Raw genomic sequence first — 21,440 nt, 5'->3', positions numbered from 1 at the left:
AGTTTGAGGGGTAAAAAGCAATCCCATAAGCGGTGCTTCGAGAAAGTTGATCTCATGAGAATTGTCATTTTCTGATATGAAGTCAAAGTAATAAGAATAGTCAAGTTTTAAATTGGAAATATGAGAATGACATAGAATATTCAAGAACCTTTTAGGGGGCAAGTTAACTTGTCATGCAAGGTTTCAGCAAAAACATCAGTTTGAGTGAAAGTAAGGAATAAAAAAGATGAGGATTTTTGAGCAAATGTCATTTGTGAGAAGCCTTATTTTTTTAGAATAAAGTCGATTTAATAAAAATAATATTTTGAAGAAAAAAGCAAGCATGAATGTCAAGAGAAATTGTCATATTGTGGTTATATTTTAGTTTTAGAAAAAAAAACTGTATGAGAGTCATGAAAAATCTTGTTTTTGAGTAAAAAAAGATGAAGTGAGGGTCATTTTTTGAGGGGGGAAAGGCAGTATGAGAAAATATAATCTTGTGACGAGACTTAAAAAAAAAGATGCAATGGTAGTCATTAGGAAAATAACCTGTTTTGAGAATTTTTTAAAATATAAATCAATTGAAAAAAACATTTCCATAGATGTGAATAATGATTTTATTTTATTTTAAGATGCTAATTGTGCGCGTTGATGAGTGACGTTTAGCTGCATGCTTGCTGAGGCCATTCTGCAAGGGGTGTGTCATTAATAAGTCATTGGGGCCTGGGGGCTCCCCACCTCCCCGTCCCCCACCAGTATAAAGGGCCCCCGAAGAGCCCAACAGGATCAGATCTCACTCCCTTGACTCAGGAGAGGAGACAACTTCTTCCTCCCCTACTTGCTTCTTTCCTAACGCGCAGCTCCGTTGTTCAAGAAAAAAAAAACCCCACCAAGATGGGCTCCGTGCTTCCAGCAGAAGCTTTGGCCCTCAAGTCTGGATTTAAGTGTCCGGCGCGGGCGGCGCTGTCGGACGTGATCACGTCGGACGTCCTGCACAGCTTCCTGTACGGCCGCTGGAGGAACGTCCTGCAGGGCGGAGAACACCTGCCGGCCGAGGAGCAGCGACACGCCGGCTGCACCAGGACCGCCTTCACCGCCGAGGTGCTGGCCCAATCCTTCGCCGGAGGTACAAATATGCATCATTTTATTTCCTTTTTTTTGTCGCCGTTTGTTTGCTTATTTCCTCATGCGTTCGTGGGATGAATCCGAATTTACGTCAACAATATGAATCCGCTGCAAAACGTGGGCAAACCTCGAATACGCTGAATTGTAAAGCTAATACGCTTTAACGCGGCAATTAAGCCATGGCTGTCAATCGTCCACTTTAATTAATTAATTGTGTTTATTTCCCACAACCTGTTGATGCACTTTTTCTAAAAAGGCGCACTTAAATGCATTTGGTTAACTTTGTGCTTGACCTGGGAAAGTTCTTTGGAGAACTTTATCCGTGCATTCATCAATCTGCGGACAGTCTCTTTTCCTGCGCTTGGCAGCCATGGCGGGGCTCTCTTTTCTTTTGCCTTTTTATTTTTTTTTTTTGAAAGAAAGATTTTCTGTTCGTGGCGTAATGCGGCGTGAAGGCTAAATCTAATGCTATTCATTGCATGTCATCCATCTAATCGCCTTTCCAGTTTTTTTCTCGCCCAAATTCCAGAGTCTCTTTTAACAAGGCCCAGTTTCATTCAGCGCAAATTTATTGCTACAAACTTCTTAAAAGGATAATGAATTTGGAATTAGCCGTCTCTTTTTTTTGCACTAACCTTTTAATGAATATCACATCTGAAGTGTGACCAATTGCTGGACCCCGAGCAATGGGGGACCGTTTAACCTCCCTTGGACACAGCTTTTTATTTGCATTTTTTTCTCTCTCGCAGCATTAAATACAAAAAAAAAAAAACTTTTATTTTGACATTAAAGGAGTTTTTTTTGTCTTTTTTTTCTCTTTTTAGTGGGCATAAAAAGTACTTTCCGTGGGGGTTTAGGCGTGCAACAAAAACGCTGAATTCAAGCAGATAATCGAATTAAATGGAGGATAATGTGTCGCTTAATGTTTCGATCCAGTCCATTCAGAACCGTTCCTGCACGAGACCATTTGGCGCCCTAAATGTGGAAAACATATAATAAAAGAAGCTTAAAAGTACATTTAAAATGTAAGAGGCAAAAAAAGCCAATTGTACAACAAAATACTATGTAATGTACAAACAATGTGAGATTGGGAAAAATGGTCAAATGCAAAAATAATTGCAAATGGACATAAACTAGATCCTAATATATAACAGACATAAACAAACATACAAGCACGCATAAACAAAAACATTGAATGGGTAAAAAAAAACCAAATAAAATATTGTCAGGTGTCCCACCCCCAGTTTTCCAATCACTGAATGGAAAACTGGGGGTGGGATTAAATAAATGATCTTCTTCCCACTCCTTGCATTACATACTATACCTTTTGCACTATATTCATTTATATTATGTGTTGTCAACTTGGTACTTTTTTTGTTACTATTTTTTATGTCATTGCCTGAAATAAATAAATGAAAAAATGAAATGAGATGCTAAAAAGTTGTCAACCTCCCCAAAATGCAAAATTTGGGAAACAAAACCTAATACAAAAAATGCATAAATAATGCAAATAAATCAGAATTTCAATCATATAAAATCAAACCAAACACAAGTGGCATAAATGCATGAACAAACGGGAACAAGTGCTTAAAAGTCAAATACAAAAAATTGTAAAAGGCAAAACAAATTTTTAAATCCAAATGCTAAATAATATGAGATGCAAAAAGTTATCAAATAAAACGTGCAAAATGGACAGAAAAGCGTAATACAAAATAATGCAAATACACCAAACAAGTGATATATTATCAAAAGTAGAGAGACAAAATAGTAAAATAATTATAAGGGGCAAACAAAAAGCCTAAAGAAAATGTGAAGAGCAAAAAAGTTGGCAAATAAAAAAATATACATTAAAATGTAATTATACAAAAAACACAGAACTTTAATTGATGTGAAGTAAATCGTATTTATTACAGCGCTCTAAGAAGCCATTATCATCTTTCAGCTCCGTTTGGGAGCAGGTGGGTAAAGTGCCTTGCTCAAGGACACAACGGCAGTGACTAGGAAGCCGAACCCGGAACCCTCAAGTTCCCGGTATGGCCGCTCTATACCAACCAATCTGCTTAATTTGTTCCATCTATGACTTTCCGCAGAGGTGCAGAAGTTGTCCAGTCTGGTTCTTCCCAGCGAGGTCATCATAGCGCAGAGCTCCATCCCAGGCGAAGGTCTCGGGATCTTCTCCAAAACCTGGATCAAGGCCGGCACCGAGATGGGTCCCTTCACCGGCAAGGTCCTCTCCCCGGAACACGTGGACCTGCTGAAGAACAACAACCTGATGTGGGAGGTGAGCCCCGAGGACCAGAGACCGAGTCCCGAGTTCTGGTGTCAGGTCTAAGTGTCCAGCTGTCTGGTCCTTTGCAGGTGTTCAACGAGGACGGCACGGTCAGGTACTTCATCGACGCCAGCCAGGAGGACCAACGCAGCTGGATGACCTACATCAAGTGTGCCCGCAACGAGCAGGAACAGAACCTGGAGGTGGTGCAGATCGGCAGCAGCATTTACTACAAAGCCGTGGAGGTAACATCCACATTTCTTGTCTAATCTGATCTTTGTCAACGTGAAAATACTTCCTTCTAGCAAACACCGCCCACTGTTGGCCACAAGCCGCAATAACACCCAATTTCCACTTCTTGTATTACAATAATTTGTATTGACCTTTTCCTGTTGTAGACCATTCCACCAGACCAGGAGCTCCTTGTGTGGTACGGAAACACTCACAACACTTTCCTGGGCATCCCCGGTGTTCCGGGAATAGACGAAGAGCAGCAGAAGAAAAGCAGAAATGGTAAGAATTTAAAAAGTATATTATTATTATTATTATTAATAATAATACTGAGCGGTCTGCTTATTGGAATACAAATAGAATCCCAATAAATGTTACTGCCTCTACGTCAGTGGTTCTTAACCTGGGTTCGATTGAACCCTAGGGGTTCGGTGAGTCGGCCTTAGGGGTTCGGTGGAGGTTGAGACACACCCGACTCATCGTGTAAATAAAATCTTCTCCCTATCGGCGTATTATGGATACGACAACAGCAGAAGTCACACTGACACTAGAGTTCAATTTGTTTAAATTGCGGGGGATTTCTGGCCTGGTGCTTTTTTTTTTATTTTATTTTTTTATTATTATTACTGCCACCGACTTCAGTCCCTCCACACATAATTTGTTGTGAGTTTATGCACTGTGTTGGTTTTGTTCTTTGAACGAAGTGATGTTCATGCACGGTTCATTTTGTGCACCGGTTAATAAAACATGTAACTTTGTCCTGAATTTGAAAAAAAAAAAACATTTTATTTTTCACTGCGTGGGTTCCCTCCGGGTACTCCGGCTTCCTCCCACCTCCAAAGACATGCACCTGGGGATAGGTTGATTGGCAACACTAAATTGGCCCTAGTGTGTGAATGCGAGTGTGAATGTTGTCTGTCTATCTGTGTTGGCCCTGCGATGAGGTGGCGACTTGTCCAGGGTGTACCCCGCCTTCCGCCCGATTGTAGCTGAGATAGGCTCCAGCGCCCCCCGCGACCCCGAAGGGAATAAGCGGTAGAAAATGGATGGATGAACTAAAGAAGGGTTCGGTGAATGCGCATATGAAACTGGTGGGGTTCGGTACCTCCAACAAGGTTAAGAACCACTGCTCTACGTCCTATTTCATGAATTATTTGAATTGACGGCTTTTAAATATTCAAATTAACTGCAGGTATCTATGGGAAATGACTAATTATACATTATTTGTAATGAACAGAGCCACTATCTGCCACTAAATGGTAAATGGGTTATACTTGTATAGCGCTTTTCTACCGTCAAGGTACTCAAAGCGCTTTGACACTATTTCCACATTCACACACTGATGGCGGGAGCTGCCATGCAAGGCCCTAACCACGACTCACCAGGAGCAAGGTTGAGGTGTCTTGCTCAAGGACACAACGCATGTGACGAAGTTGGTAGAAGGTGGGGATTGAACCAGAAACCCTCACGGCCACGGTCCCAACCACGCCACGCCGTCCCCACTAAATATGACTTTACTTTCAACAAGTCATATTTTTTTTTGATTTAAAAATTTTTTTTAATTAAGACCTCGAGAGGGACAAGCGGTAGAAAATGGATAGTTTGATGTTTTTTTTATTGCTATTTCATCAATTATTTAATACTTTTTTTTTTTAATCAAGCCATGCAATAATTAAAATGTGGACATATTAGCCATTTTTTGCTAATTATTAGCAACAAAAACACTCAATAACTATAGAAAAAAAATACTAAATACAATATTTTGAGTTTTGCATTCTGTTTGCATTTGAAAACATTTTGCATTTCACATTTTTATGCATTATTTTGCACACTACTCATTTTGTGCATTTTTTTTAGAGCATTTGTCTTTTCTTTTTCTTTTTTTTGTACAATTTTTTTGTGCATTTTTGCATGGACAGAAGCTGTAATCTGAATGTGTCATTTATGTCAAATATATTGTGCTTTTTGGGGGGGTAACTTTTTATATTATATTATTATATTATTTTCTTGCTTGGATATATAAAACAAATGTTATCCTCCTGGGTCCTAATTCATGCCATTTTGTTATTTTTTTTAGATTATTTAGTTATTAGTTGGCATAGTGTATAATGACCCAAATATTAGGAACAGTTAAAACTACTCAGTGGCCTAGTGGTTAGTGTCCGCCTTGAGATCGGTAGGTTGTGAGTTCAAACCCCGGCCGAGTCATACCAAAGACTATAAAAATGGGACCCATTACCTCCCTGCTTGGCACTCAGCATCAAGGGTTGGAATTGGGGGTTAAATCCCCAAAAATGATTCCTGGGTGCGGCCACCGCTGCTGCTTACTGCTCCCCTCACCTCCCAGGGGGTGATCAAGGGTGATGGGTCAAATGGAGAGAATAATTTTGCCACACCTAGTGTGTGTGTGACAGTCATTGGTACTTTAACTTTAAATATTAGCCATTTTTTGCGAAAAGTTAGCAACAAAAACACTCAATAACTATAGAAAAAATACTAAATACAATATTTTGAGTTTTACATTCTGTTTGCATTTGAAAACATTTTGCATTTCCCCTTTTTATGCGTTATTTTGCACACTGCTTTTTTTTTGCATTTTGCGTCTTTCTGCATTTTTGAGGGCATTTGTCTTTTATTATTATTTTTTTTTACTATTTTTTTTGTGCATTTTTGCATGAACAGAAGCTGTAATCTGAAATTGTCATTTATGTCAAATGTATTGTGCTTTTTGGGGGGTTATTATATTATATTATATTATCATATTATCCATCCATCCATCCATTTTCTACCGCTTGTCCCTTTTCGGGGTGGCGGGGGGTGCTGGAGCCTATCTCAGCTGCATTCGGGCGGAAGGCGGGGTACACCCTGGACAAGTCGCCACCTCATCGCAGGGCCAACACAGATAGACGGACAACATTCACACTCACATTCACACACTAGGGCCAATTAAGTGTTGCATATTACATTATATAATATTATTATTTTCTTACTTGGATATATGAAACAAATTTCATCCTCCTGGGTCCTAATTCATGCAATTTTGTTAAATTTTTTAGATTATTTAGTTATTAGTTGACATAGTGTATAGTGACCCAAATATTAGGAACAGTTGAAACTACAAAGACAATAACAAACAGCATGAATGTATTGTAATGAATGCAATGTGTTATTTTGGCCACTAGATGTCACTAATTAACCTCATGTCTCCTCTCCCCAGATGACTCCCAGTCCTGCGAGTCCTCCTGCTCTCCGCCTTCGTCGTCCGCCCTCCACTCCTCAGGCCGCATGCGCTGCGTCATCTGCCACCGCGGGTTCAACTCCCGCAGCAACCTGCGCTCGCACATGCGCATCCACACGCTGGACAAGCCCTTCGTGTGCCGCTTCTGCAACCGCCGCTTCAGCCAGTCGTCCACGCTGCGCAACCACGTGCGCCTGCACACGGGCGAGCGCCCCTACAAGTGTCACGTGTGCCAGAGCGCCTACTCGCAGCTGGCCGGCCTGCGCGCCCACCAGAAGAGCGCCCGGCACAAACCTGCGCTCGCCGGGCCCGAGGCGGCCGCGCAGGGGTCGCCGCCGCTGCCCCCGCCGCCTCCTTCCGCTACGGCGCCTCCGACGTCCGCACAGCAGATGGCGCCTGTCGTCCGCCAACATCACCACCATCACCATCATCACGTGCCTCTGGTGCACCACATGCCTGCCTTGGTGCTCTGACCACACGCAGACTAACTCTACAACTTTGCACTTTAGAGGACTTTATGTACAAAAACATCCGGCGAGGACTTCGCTCTTATCTCTCACCTCAACAAAAACAGCCTCTTTTACGATGACATCTTGCAAAATACTCCATATTTGAATGTGAATGGCATTCATGGGTTGTGCTTATGTGGTGGAATGTAAACAGGAACAAAAGTGAATTTAGTACAAAAGTTTTATTTACCCATAATCAAATGGTACAAGGTTGGATTGAATTGCCATGCAAACAGACAGTTTGATCCGGAGACGTTGGATGAAGCGAGAATCATGCGAGTCATGCCTCGACTTGGTCCACTTGGTTATTTATTTGTTTCCCTCGTGTGTCAAGGTCCAGTTGTTTTGGACCTGTTTGTTCTGCAGCATCCTTGAATCCCTTAGCCCAGGGGTCGGCAACCTTTACCACTCAAAGAGCCATTTTGAACCGTTTCCACAAATTAAAGAAAACAATGGGAGCCACAAAACTCTTTTGAAATTTAAAATGAAATAACACTACATACAAAGTTTTTTTTTGCTTTGTGCTATGTATAAACCAGGGGTCTCAGACACGCGGCCCACACCTTAATATGGAAATGTAATGTTAGTGCGGCCCGTGAGTTTTATATGAAGGGCACTTGACAGCGTCACACTTGTCAACCCTCCCTTGTCAACAACAATAATAAGGGCGTGCCGTGATGTCACTACCTTTAGCGCCCTCTACAGCTTGAACAAACAGCTTGCCAGCCCAGTTACATGTTATATGAGGCTTCTGCAGACACACATAAGTGAATGCCAGCATACTTGGTTAACAGCCATACAGATCACACTGAGGGTGGCGATATAAACAACTTTAACACTCTTACTAATATGCGCCACATTGTGAACCCACACCAAACAAGAATGACAAACACATTATGGGAGAACATCCGCACCGTAACGCAACAGAACAAATACCCAGAATCCCATGCATCCCTAACTCTTCCGGGCTACTTTATACACCCCCGCTACCACCAAAGCCCGCCACCCCACACATCAACAACACCCCCCCACCCCCCGTGCGTAGATTGAGGTGGGCGGGGTTTGGTGGTAGCAGGGTGTGTAATGTAGCCCGGAAGAGTTAGGGATGCATGGGATTCTGGGTATTTGTTCTGTTGTGTTTATGTTGTGTTACGGTGTGGATGTTCTCCCGAAATGTGTTTGTCATTCTTGTTTGGTGTGGGTTCACAGTGTGGCGCATATTAGTAAGGGTGTTATAGTTGTTTATACGGCCACCGTCAGTGTGATCTGTATGGCTGTTGAACAAGTATGCCTTGCTGTCACTTAGTGTGTGAGCAGACGCCGCATACAAAATGTGACTGGGCCTGCACGCTGTTTCTTAGGTGATAAAGCGGACGCGACGACAGGTTGTAGAGGACGCAAAATGCAGTTCCATCACGGCACGCCCTCAAATTTGTTGTCTGGGTGAAAATCGGAGAATGTTTGCCCTGGGAGAGGCAGTGAAATCTGGAAGTCTCCCGGAAAAATCGGGAGGGTTGGCAAGAATGCAGCTGAGCCGCGGCTCCGGAGCCGCGGGTTGCCGACCCCTGCCTTAGCCATAACAAACGATCAAAACATCTTGTACAATGTCAGGCCGACCATACACTCAACTTTTACCCGCATATGCTCTTCAAATGGTACAAAATAGAAAAAGGTGAAAAGGTCAGAAATTCCACTACACTGGTAAATCTGTCAGTCCCTGAAAGGCGATTTAAAGGTATATTGACTTGTGACATATGGGATTTATTGACAGAGCCACCGAGTGGGGTGTTTTCCCCCCCAAAAAGTAGCCCAAGCAACACAATAAGTGTGCATGTTTTCACCAATTTTCACCCTTTTGCGTGCAGCGGATCAGGAGTAGAGTTGCATGCAGTCCTAACTGTGGCGCATTCAAGAGAACCACTTTCACACAGAACTAAATCCCTGGTGTGTAAACGTCACATCTTTTTTTATGGCTTCACGGCGTACACTTACACACAGACATCTTGTAATACGGATTCCGAAGCCATAAAATTGCGCGGTCAGGGTCGCCAGGTAGTGTTAAAAAGAGGCCTGTAACGTATAAACAACACCGTCATGGACTGATGGGTCCACCTGGCAACCGAGGCAAGAAGTCTTCTCTCACCCTGTTGTGTTGAAAGTAACGTCACCGTAAAAGCACCGAGTAAGAATTTCGACGTCGTGTTCCGGCTCTTTTGCAGTGAAGGAGGCTAAAAACTCAAATTTTCTATGAATTCCACTTGTAAACAAATATTTGAAATGTGGTGTTTTTTTGTTTGTTTTTTTTCTACCAAGGGAGTTACAATAATCCTAAAAACGGTTTGCACCATCAAGACAAAGTTTCCGCTGTCAAATATGAAATTGTCACTTTAAACTTGTACAGAGCCAATTGCTGTGTAATGCTCAGATCTAAATGTACTGTATGCTACTACTGTATATGTGTAAATACATGTCACTCTTCTATTCCAAATAAAGCATATGAATTTACTTGTTTGAGTTGTTAAACATGAAGGAATTATACGTCTTGACTTTAGGGTGATTTTAAGTGTATTTTGCATGTTATTTCGGCATAAACCGTTAACTTAAAAATGTTTTACTTAACAGTTTTTCTACTTTACAGCACGGCCACTGTAAAATAAACCAATCGTACTTTTATTCAAGTCCATTCTGGTTTTCTTTTTCATGTTACATGCATTTTTTTAATATTTTGAATGCATTCATTATTGCATGCTTGTATGCCACTTATTTGGTTTTATTTATATAATTTGCATCTCACATTTTTTGTGCATTATTTTTGCAATTTAGTTTTTTTGCATTTTGCATTTTTCTGTGCATTTTTTAAAACATTTAGAGGGGGGGGGCTTGCCTCATAATTTTTTTGTATTTGGCTTTGTGTCCACTTTCTTTTTTTGTATATTTTTACATATATATTTCTAATTTAAATACATCCCATTTTTAAGGCTATTTGATCTATTAAAAAATAAATACAATTAAAAAATAATGTACATTTTCATGTATGTTTCTAAACAACTATTTAAGTTAAGCATCATTTTGTATAGCTGTTTTCTTTTAAGTGTTTGCTAATATCCAACAAAAATGTTCTTTAAAATAATAATTAGCATTAAAATAATGCATTTAAATTATGCAATAATTAAAAATCAGCACAAAAATAATAGATTAATTTAACAGCCAAAACTGTATATTGTTTTGTTTTTTTATATTAAACTAAATATAAACTCACCTTTTCAGTATGGTGGGTTTTTTTTCTGCAGTTATCTTTTTTTCCACACGATGGCGCCAAATAGCCAGTTTAAAAAGCACTTCTATACAACCTCTTAGCCATATTCTAAATAAAAATAAATAATACGAATTTACATGTGTGGGTTTAAATTATTAAACAATACTTGAATAAAGGAAATTATACTTCCTGTATTCTAATCCCGTATGCCTATAAAATAGTTTTAGGGTGATTTTAAGTGTATTTCGCATGTATCCAATTCAAGCATAAACTAGTAAAACTCAAAGGTATTTTTCCTAAACGGTTTTACAATTTTACAGTCAATCCACAATAGACAAGTCATACTTTTATTCAAGTCTATTATATTTTTCTTTTCATTTTATGTATTTTTTTATATTATAAATTGATATATTTTTGCATGTTTATATGCCACTTGTGTTTGGTTTTATTTATATAATTTTATTGTGCATTATTTTTGCAATTGACTTTTTTGCATTTTGCATCTTTTTGTGAATTTTTAAAGGCATTTGGAGGTTGTTTTTTTTACCTCTCAAATTTTATTGTATTTGACTTTTTGTCCACATTTTTATTTGTATACTTTTGCATATATATTTTTTTATTTAAATACAGCAATTTCCATTTTTAAGGCTATTTTATTATTTTTATAAATAGATCATTTGATTGATCATTTTAAAAGTAACATTTTCGGTAAATTGAGCATCATTTTGTGGAGCTGTTTTCTTTTTAGTGTTTCCTAATATTAGACAACAATGCTCTTTAAAATAATAATTAGCATTACAATAATATATATAAGTTATATAAATACGCAAAAATAACAATAAATAAGTAGATTAATTTAACAGCCAAAAACGTATTGCTTTTTACATTAAAATAAAAATTAACTATCTTTTCAGTGCTGTGATTTTTTTTCTGCAGTTGTCTTTTTCTCCACTCGATGGCGCCAAATAGCCAGTTCAAAAAGCACCTCTATACATTAGATGGTCATATTGTAAACAAAATAAATCATACGAATTTACTTGTGTGTGTGTTTGAATGACTAAACATTACTCGAATAAAGGAAACTATACATTATATATTTCAATCTATTATGCTTTAAAGTAGTTTTTAGAACATTTTTAAATGTGTTTTGCACGTATGCACATTTTATTCCTTTCATTTTATTGTTAAATATTTTTTTTGTAACCGTTTTACTATTTTACTGTATGGTCACTATTAAATAGACCGATCATACTTTAATTCAAGTCGATTGTATTTTTTTTCTTTCATTTTTATACTTAGACTTTTTTTTATTTTAAATGGGTATATTTTGCATCCTTATATGCCACTTGTGTTTGCTTTTATTTATATAATGTTATTTTATATATTTGCATCCTTTAAATATTTGTATTGCATCTCACATTTTTTGTGCATCTTTTTTTAAATTTACATTTTTTTGTACATTTTTTGAGGGCATTTGGCTTATTTTGCCTCTTAATTTGTCAATACATTTGGCTTCTTTCCTAAGTGTAATCATTTTATTTCTTGGCATATTTCTTATGCTATTTTCCATTTTAAGGCTATATTATCTATTTAAAAAAATAGTTATTTTAATTATTAATTCGAAAATAAAGCACATTCTCAAATATTATTTTTGAAAGATGTGTGTTGGCCCTGCGATGAGGTGGCGACTTGTCCAGGGTGTACCGGCGTCTTCTGGCATAGGCTCCAGCACCCGTGCGACCCCGAGAGGGACAAGCGTTAGAAAATCGAAAATGTTTAAATATAGAATAATTTAATCATGTAAGAGCTAAAACAGTATTATTTCTGTCCTAAAATAAAGTAACATCACATTAAACTTATGACAAGTTCCTGCAGTTGTCCTTTTCTCCACTTGATGGCGCCAAATACCCACTTAAAAAAAAAAACACCTCTACACAATTGGATCCCCATAACTGTTTATTTCCAATTACTAATTTATCTTAAACACATTTATATACATTCTACCAGAATTGTTGTTGTGTTTTGTCAGCTATCAAACATGATCCGACTTCCTGAGAGGAAGTTTCCGGAAAAGTCATCATTGGAACAAACACTAGTACAGTAGTATGCAGAATTAGGAGGCGAGTGGGGTTTTGTCCTTTGAGACCGTCCACACTTGCTGCTGTCCTGCACAGAAAATAAACACTTTAAGGCTGCATATATTAAAAAAATTTTATATATATATATATATATATATATGTACATTTGAAACAATACACCTTACCTTTACACCTGGTGAATCAGCCTGGTGCTGCCCCCTTCACCTTCTTGGTGCAGCAGCAAGAAGTCACCATGTCAGCCATGTATCTCACAGCTGAAAAAAACAAAAAACAACATGATCTTTGCTCTTTCACACTTCTTTTTCAACACAATGCTGACTTCTTACCTGAGACAATCATTCACAACATGGTGCCTTTTTTTTTGCTGCCCCCCAACCTTTACAAGTTAAAGTTTGCACTGCAGCTCTGTTCTTCCCGTAGGATGCGATGGTGTGAGAACACTGAAACTGATGACAGTAACCTGAGAGCCGCACGCGGTGTCACTATCATTACATGTCAACTTTTCCATTGGGTGTTTGCCAACATTGCAGCTACAATATGCATGATGGTTTGCTTTATATACCGGAAAATGAAGCAGACCTGCATGGAAGGAAAAAATATCAGATTCTTTGTCTTGCCCACATCTGCGGTCCTCTCCAAGGTTTCTCATTGTCATTCCACTGGGTTGAGTTTTCCCTTGCCCTGATGTGGGATCTGAACCGAGGATGTCGTTGTGGCTTGTGCAGCCCTTTGAGACACGTGTGATTTAGGGCTATATAAGTAACATTGATTGATTGATTGACATGTTGAGTAAACATGTAAATAAGTAAACAAACAAGCGGCTACGTGTCTAATATCTACTGGACAATTAAAGTATACAAATTGTTGACCACTTTGCTCAGTCATGTTGAACGCCCTTTTGTGGTGGCCAATGTATGACACGATGTGATATGATATACCAGACATGGCCAAATTAAGGCCCGGGGGCCACAAGCGGCCCGTTAATTTTTTCAATCTGGCCCGCCGGACATTCCCAAATCATTTTTTTAGATCTTTAAGATGGAAACTTAATTTTCTTGTGTGTGTGTGTGTATATATATATATATATATATATATATATATATATATATATATATATATATATATATATATATATATATATATATATATATATATATATATATATATATATATATATATATATATATATACGTATGTGTGGGGGAAAAAATCACAAGACTATTTCATCTCTACAGGCCTGTTTCATGAGGGGGGGTACCCTCAATCGTCAGGAGATTTGACGATTGAGGGTACCCCCCCTCATGAAACAGGCCTGTAGAGATGAAATAGTCTTGTGATTTTTTTCCCCACACATACGTATATTGCGCTCTACTACGGTATCGAGCACTATTTTTTGGATAACCTTATTAAGACAAATATATATATATATATATATATATATATATATATATAAAAGGGTGGAATGCCATCTTCGGGTTGGGGAGGAGATCTTGCCCCAAGTGGAAGAGTTCAAGTACCTCGGAGTCTTGTTCATGAGTGAGGGAAGAGTGGATCGTGAGATCGACAGGCGGATCAGTGCGGCATCTTCAGTGATGCGGACGCTGTATCGATCCGTTGTGGTGAAGAAGGAGCTGAGCCGGAAGGCAAAGCTCTCAATTTACCGGTCGATCCACGTTCCCATCCTCACCTATGGTCATGAGCTTTGGGTTATGACCGAAAGGACAAGATCACAGGTACAAGCGGCCGAAATGAGTTTCCTCCGCCGGGTGGCGGGGCTCTCCCTTAGAGATAGAGTGAGAAGCTCTGTCATCCGGGGGGAGCTCAAAGTAAAGCCGCTGCTCCTCCACATCGAGAGAAGCCAGATGAGGTGGTTCGGGCATCTGGTCAGGATGCCACCCGATCGCCTCCCTCGGGAGGTGTTTAGGGCACGTCCGACCGGTAGGAGGCCGCGGGGAAGACCCAGGACACGTTGGGAAGACTATGTCTCCCGGCTGGCCTGGGAACGTCTCGGGATCCCCCGGGAGGAGCTGGACGAAGTGGCTGGGGAGAGGGAAGTCTGGGCTTCCCTGCTTAGGCTGCTGCCCCCGCGACCTGACCTCGGATAAGCGGAAGAAGATGGATGAATGGATGGAGATATATATATATATATATATATATATATATATATATATATATATATATATATATATATATATATATATATATATATATATATATATATATATATATATACATATATATATATATATATATATATATTTATATATATATATATAACTTGAGAAAGAAACTTGAGAAGTATATATATATATATATATATATATATATATATATATATATATATATATATAAATATATATATATATATATATATATATATATTAGGGCTGTGAATCTTTGGATGTCCCACGATTCGATTCAATATCGATTCTTGGGGTCACGATTCGATTCAAAATCGATTTTTTTTTTCCGATTCAACACGATTCTCAATTCAAAAACAATTTTTTCCCGATTCAAAAGGATTCTCTATTCATTCAATACGTAGGATTTTAGCAGGATCTACCCCAGTCTGCTGACATGCAAGCAGAGTAGTAGACTTTTGTAAAAAGCTTTTATAATTGTAAAGGACAATGTTTTATCAACTGATTGCAATAATGTAAATTTGTTTTAACTATTAAATGAACCAAAAATATGACTTATTTTATCTTTGTAGAAATATTGGACACAGTGTGCTGTCAAGCTTATGAGATGTGATGCAAGTGTAAGCCACTGTGACACTATTGTTCTTTTTTTTTTTTTTTTTTTTTATAAATGTCTAATGATAATGTCAAGGAGGGATTTTTAATCACTGCTATGTTGAAATTGTAACTAATATTGATGCTGTTGTTGATAATATTCATTTTTGTTTCACTACTTTAGTTTTTTTCTGTGTCGTGTTTGTGTCTCCTCTCAATTGCTCTGTTTATTGCAGTTCTCAGTGTTGCTGGGTCGGGTTTGGTTTTGGAATTGGATTGCATTGTTATGGTATTGCTGTGTATTGTTTTGTTGGATTGATTAATTTAAAAAAAAATTCCAAAAAATAAAAAAATACAATTATAAATAAATAAATAAAAATAAAAAATCGATTTTTTAAAAATGAGAATCGATTCTGAATCGCACAACGTGAGAATAGCGATTCGAATTCGAATCGATTTTTTCCCACACCCCTAATATATATATATATATATATATATATATATATTTATATATATATATATATATATATATATATATATATATATATATATATATATATATATATATAACTTGAGAAAGAAACTTGAGAAGTATATATATATATATATATATATATATATATATATATATATATATATATATATATATATATATATATATATACTGTATATATATATATATATATATATATATATATATATATATATATATATATATACATCGACGTCCCACTGGGGTGAGTTTTTCCTTGCCCTTATGTGGGCTTTGTACTGAGGATGTCGTTGTGGCTTGTGCAGCCCTTTGAGACACTTGTGATTTAGGGCTATATAAATAAACATTGATTGATTGATTGATTGATGTATATATAAGGGACAAGCGGTAGGAAATGGATGGATATGCATATATATGTATATATATATATATATATATATATATATATATATATATAAAAATATATATATATATATGTATAAGTATTTCAAACAAGAGCTTATTAAAAAACATTTACTTTATTCTGTTTTGTTAAAACAAAAGGCTAGCAAAAATATATACACTCCCAAAAAGACTAAAAAAGATGACAGACAGAAAAACACTAACATTAGAGGGCTCTAATTTTGCATAATTCACACAACTACTATTATCGACGACTACTGAGGAATGTCAAATGTCAAATGTCTCACACTCAAACTAACCAGTAAACATGTTTTATGGGCCAAAGCTTAAAAATCACTTAGGCATCTTCAGAATGGATCTGACTATCATTTAAAAAGGTTTCCCTTTAGGGGACCTGTTTTTTTTGTCCCCATACCGTCAGAGGTCCCCTAAAGGTGACTGTGTAAACAGAGCGATGTCCCCATTAAGTAAGCATTGCCAGAACACACACACACACACACACACACACACACACACACACACACACACACACACACACAAGTTTTGTTTAAAAAGAAAGAAAGCGGACATCTTTATTTAACTACATTTCCTGCCCCACAACTAAAACAGGACAACAAAGGTTCGAAGTCCACACGTCAGCATCGAAGAAAACGACATAATATCCAGCAAGTCAAATAAAGTGGAAAAAACAACGCACTGGCGCACCTTTAGTAGCACATATCCCCATGTGACACATTTCCATTTGAATATACCTTGTATAAACAAGGACACACCAGTTTGTGTGCGCTAACTATCTACAAAACCCAAAACCAGTGAAGTTGGCACGTTGTGTAAATGGTAAATAAAAACAGAATACAATGATTTGCAAATCCTTTTCAACTTATATTCAATTGAATAGACTGCAAAGACAAGATATTTAATGTTGGAACTGGCAAACATTGTTTGCAAAAATTAGCTCATTTGGAATTTGATGCCTGCAACAAGTTTAAAAAAAAGCTGGCACAAGTGGCAAAAAAGACTGAGAAAGTTGAGGAATGCTCATCAAACACTTATTTGGAACATCCCACAGGTGAACAGGCCATTTGGGCACAGGTGGGCGCCATGATTGGGTATAAAAGCAGCTTCCGTGAAATGCTCAGTCATTCACAAACAAGGATGGGGTGAGGGTCACCACTTTGTCAACAAATGCGTGAGAAAATTGTCAAACAGTTTAAGAACAACATTTCTCAACCAGCGATTGCAAGGAATTAAGGGATTTCACCATCTACGGTCCGTAATATCATCAAAAGGTTCAGAGAATCTGGAGAAATCACTGCACGTAAGCAGCTAAGCCCGAGACCTTCGATCCCTCAGGCTGTACTGCATCAACAAGCGACATCAGTGTGTAAAGGATATCACCACATGGGCTCAGGAACACTTCAGAAACCCACTGTCAGTAACTACAGTTGGTCGCTACATCTGTAAGTGCAAGTTAAAACTCTCCTATGCAAGGCGAAAACCGTTTATCAACAACACCCAGAAACGCCGTCGGCTTCGCTGGGCCTGAGCTCATCTAAGATGGACTGATACAAAGTGGAAAAGTGTTCTGTGGTCTGACGAGTCCACATTTCAAATTGTTTTTGGAAACTGTGGACGTCGTGTCCCCCGGACCAAAGAGGAAAAGAACCATCCGGATTGTTATAGGCACAAAGTTGAAAAGCCAGCATCTGTGATGATATGGGGGTGTATTAGTGCCCAAGACATGGGTAACTTACACATCTGCATACTTGCCAACCCTCCCGGATTTTCCGGGAGACTCCCGAAATTCAGCGCCTCTCCCGAAAACCTCCCGGGACAAATTTTCTCCCGAAAATCTCCCGAAATTCAGGCGGAGCTGGAGGCCACGCCCCCTCCAGCTCCATGCCGACCTGAGTGACGTGTTTTCCTCTACCGTAAAGCAGTTCGTCTGCCGTAAACAGCAATGTTGTGACACTCTTAAACAGGACAATACTGCCATCTAGTGCATTTCACACAGCAATGCATCATCAGAGAGGGTGTTCAGCATGGTTCGAAAAATAGTGACAGAGAATAGAACAAGGATGGATAATTCAACCCTTAACTCAACAATGAGTAGATGCAGGGGCGCCGAAAAGGGGGGGGGGGGGGGGGGGGGGGGGGGTAAAGGAGACGGATTCTAGGGGTCCATGATGGAGGGGGCCCAGAGAGGCCCCTAATGATGATGAAATTATAATACAGAAAAAATAATGACACTGTGTTGGGGGCCCTGTAAAGATTCTTTTCATGGGGCCCAAAATCCCTAGCGGCGCCCCTGAGTAGATGAGTGTTATGTGTGTGTATATGTGTAAATAAATGAACACTGAAATTCAAGTATTTCTCTTATTTTTATATATATAATAAAAGAAATATATATCTATAGCTAGAATTCACTGAAAGTCAAGTATTTCTTATATATATATATATATATATATATATATATATATACATAAAATAATTGACTTGGTGAATTGTAGCTGTAAATATACTTCTCCCCTCTTAACCACGCCCCCAACCACGCCCCACCCCCCGCCCTAACACCCCCCCCCCCACGCCCCGAAATCGGAGGTCTCAAGGTTGGCAAGTATGCACATCTGTGAAGGCGCCATTAATGCTGAAAGGTACATACAGGTTTTGGAGCAACATATGTTGCCATCCAAGCAACGTTACCATGGACGCCCCTGCTTATTTCAGCAAGACAATGCCAAGCCACGTGTTACAACAGTGTGGCTTCATAGTAAAAGAGTGCGGGTACTACAAACCCCGTTTCCATATGAGTTGGGAAATTGTGTTAGATGTAAATATAAACGGAATACAATGATTTGCAAATCATTTTCAACCCATATTCAGTTGAATATGCTACAAAGACAACGTATTTGATGTTCAAACTGATAAACTTTTTTTTTTGCAAATAATCATTAACTTTAGAATTTGATGCCAGCAACCCGTGACAAAGAAGTTGGGAAAGGTGGCAATAAATACTGATAAAGTTGAGGAATGCTCATTAAACACTTATTTGGAACATCCCACAGGTGAACAGGCTAATTGGGAACAGGCGGGTGCCATGATTGGGTATGAAAGCAGCTTCCGTGAAATGCTCAGTCATTCACAAACAAGGATGGGGCGAGGGTCACCACTTTGTGAACAAATGCGTGAGCAAATTGTTGAACAGTTTAAGAACAACATTTCTCAACCAGCTATTGCAAGGAATTTTTAGGGATTTCACCATCTACGCTCCGTAATATCATCAAAAGGTTCAGAGAATCTGGAGAAATCTCTGCACGTAAGCGATGATATTACGGACCTTCGATCCCTCAGGCGGTACTGCATCAACAAGTGACATCAGTGTGTAAAGGATATCACCACATGGGCTCAGGAACACTTCAGAAACCCACTGTCAGTAACTACAGTTGGTCGCTACATCTGTAAGTGCAAGTTAAAACTCTCCTATGCAAGGCGAAAACCGTTTATCAACAACACCCAGAAACGCCGTCGGCTTCGCTGGGCCTGAGCTCATCTAAGATGGACTGATACAAAGTGGAAAAGTGTTCTGTGGTCTGACGAGTCCACATTTCAAATTGTTTTTGGAAACTGTGGACGTCGTGTCCCCCGGACCAAAGAGGAAAAGAACCATCCGGATTGTTATAGGCACAAAGTTGAAAAGCCAGCATCTGTGATGATATGGGGGTGTATTAGTGCCCAAGACATGGGTAACTTACACATCTGCATACTTGCCAACCCTCCCGGATTTTCCGGGAGACTCCCGAAATTCAGCGCCTCTCCCGAAAACCTCCCGGGACAAATTTTCTCCCGAAAATCTCCCGAAATTCAGGCGGAGCTGGAGGCCACGCCCCCTCCAGCTCCATGCCGACCTGAGTGACGTGTTTTCCTCTACCGTAAAGCAGTTCGTCTGCCGTAAACAGCAATGTTGTGACACTCTTAAACAGGACAATACTGCCATCTAGTGCATTTCACACAGCAATGCATCATCAGAGAGGGTGTTCAGCATGGTTCGAAAAATAGTGACAGAGAATAGAACAAGGATGGATAATTCAACCCTTAACTCAACAATGAGTAGATGCAGGGGCGCCGAAAAGGGGGGGGGGGGGGGGGGGGGTAAAGGAGACGGATTCTAGGGGTCCATGATGGAGGGGGCCCAGAGAGGCCCCTAATGATGATGAAATTATAATACAGAAAAAATAATGACACTGTGTTGGGGGCCCTGTAAAGATTCTTTTCATGGGGCCCAAAATCCCTAGCGGCGCCCCTGAGTAGATGAGTGTTATGTGTGTGTATATGTGTAAATAAATGAACACTGAAATTCAAGTATTTCTCTTATTTTTATATATATAATAAAAGAAATATATATCTATAGCTAGAATTCACTGAAAGTCAAGTATTTCTTATATATATATATATATATATATATATATATATATACATAAAATAATTGACTTGGTGAATTGTAGCTGTAAATATACTTCTCCCCTCTTAACCACGCCCCCAACCACGCCCCACCCCCCGCCCTAACACCCCCCCCCCCCACGCCCCGAAATCGGAGGTCTCAAGGTTGGCAAGTATGCACATCTGTGAAGGCGCCATTAATGCTGAAAGGTACATACAGGTTTTGGAGCAACATATGTTGCCATCCAAGCAACGTTACCATGGACGCCCCTGCTTATTTCAGCAAGACAATGCCAAGCCACGTGTTACAACAGTGTGGCTTCATAGTAAAAGAGTGCGGGTACTACAAACCCCGTTTCCATATGAGTTGGGAAATTGTGTTAGATGTAAATATAAACGGAATACAATGATTTGCAAATCATTTTCAACCCATATTCAGTTGAATATGCTACAAAGACAACGTATTTGATGTTCAAACTGATAAACTTTTTTTTTTGCAAATAATCATTAACTTTAGAATTTGATGCCAGCAACCCGTGACAAAGAAGTTGGGAAAGGTGGCAATAAATACTGATAAAGTTGAGGAATGCTCATTAAACACTTATTTGGAACATCCCACAGGTGAACAGGCTAATTGGGAACAGGCGGGTGCCATGATTGGGTATGA

General features: G+C 39.0%; 1 protein-coding gene across 1 annotated transcript; it reads left to right on the top strand.

Moving 5' to 3' along the window:
• Nucleotides 1–7,493, top strand: LOC133574897 (PR domain zinc finger protein 12-like). The gene is made up of 5 exons (XM_061927234.2): nt 1–1,105; nt 3,195–3,385; nt 3,463–3,618; nt 3,772–3,886; nt 6,822–7,493. The coding sequence occupies exons 1-5, from the start codon at nt 874–876 to the stop codon at nt 7,313–7,315; spliced, it is 1,188 nt and encodes a 395-aa protein (XP_061783218.1). The 5' UTR covers nt 1–873; the 3' UTR covers nt 7,316–7,493.
• Nucleotides 7,494–21,440: the final 13,947 nt, after the last annotated feature.

The sequence above is a fragment of the Nerophis lumbriciformis genome, linkage group LG32 (assembly GCF_033978685.3).
Source record: "Nerophis lumbriciformis linkage group LG32, RoL_Nlum_v2.1, whole genome shotgun sequence".
NCBI classification, from domain to species: domain Eukaryota; kingdom Metazoa; phylum Chordata; class Actinopteri; order Syngnathiformes; family Syngnathidae; genus Nerophis; species Nerophis lumbriciformis.
The sequence above is the reverse complement of the archived record's forward strand: the minus strand, read 5'-3'. Positions and strand labels throughout refer to the sequence as shown.

Excerpts from the sequence above, each read along its gene's own strand:
- LOC133574897 (XM_061927234.2), top strand. The coding sequence starts at position 874 with ATGGGCTCCGTGCTTCCAGCAGAAGCTTTGGCCCTCAAGTCTGGATTT. Across the intron at positions 3,386-3,462 it reads ACAACAACCTGATGTGGGAG|GTGTTCAACGAGGACGGCAC; the intron begins GTGAGCCCCGAG and ends GGTCCTTTGCAG. Across the intron at positions 3,887-6,821 it reads GCAGAAGAAAAGCAGAAATG|ATGACTCCCAGTCCTGCGAG; the intron begins GTAAGAATTTAA and ends TCCTCTCCCCAG.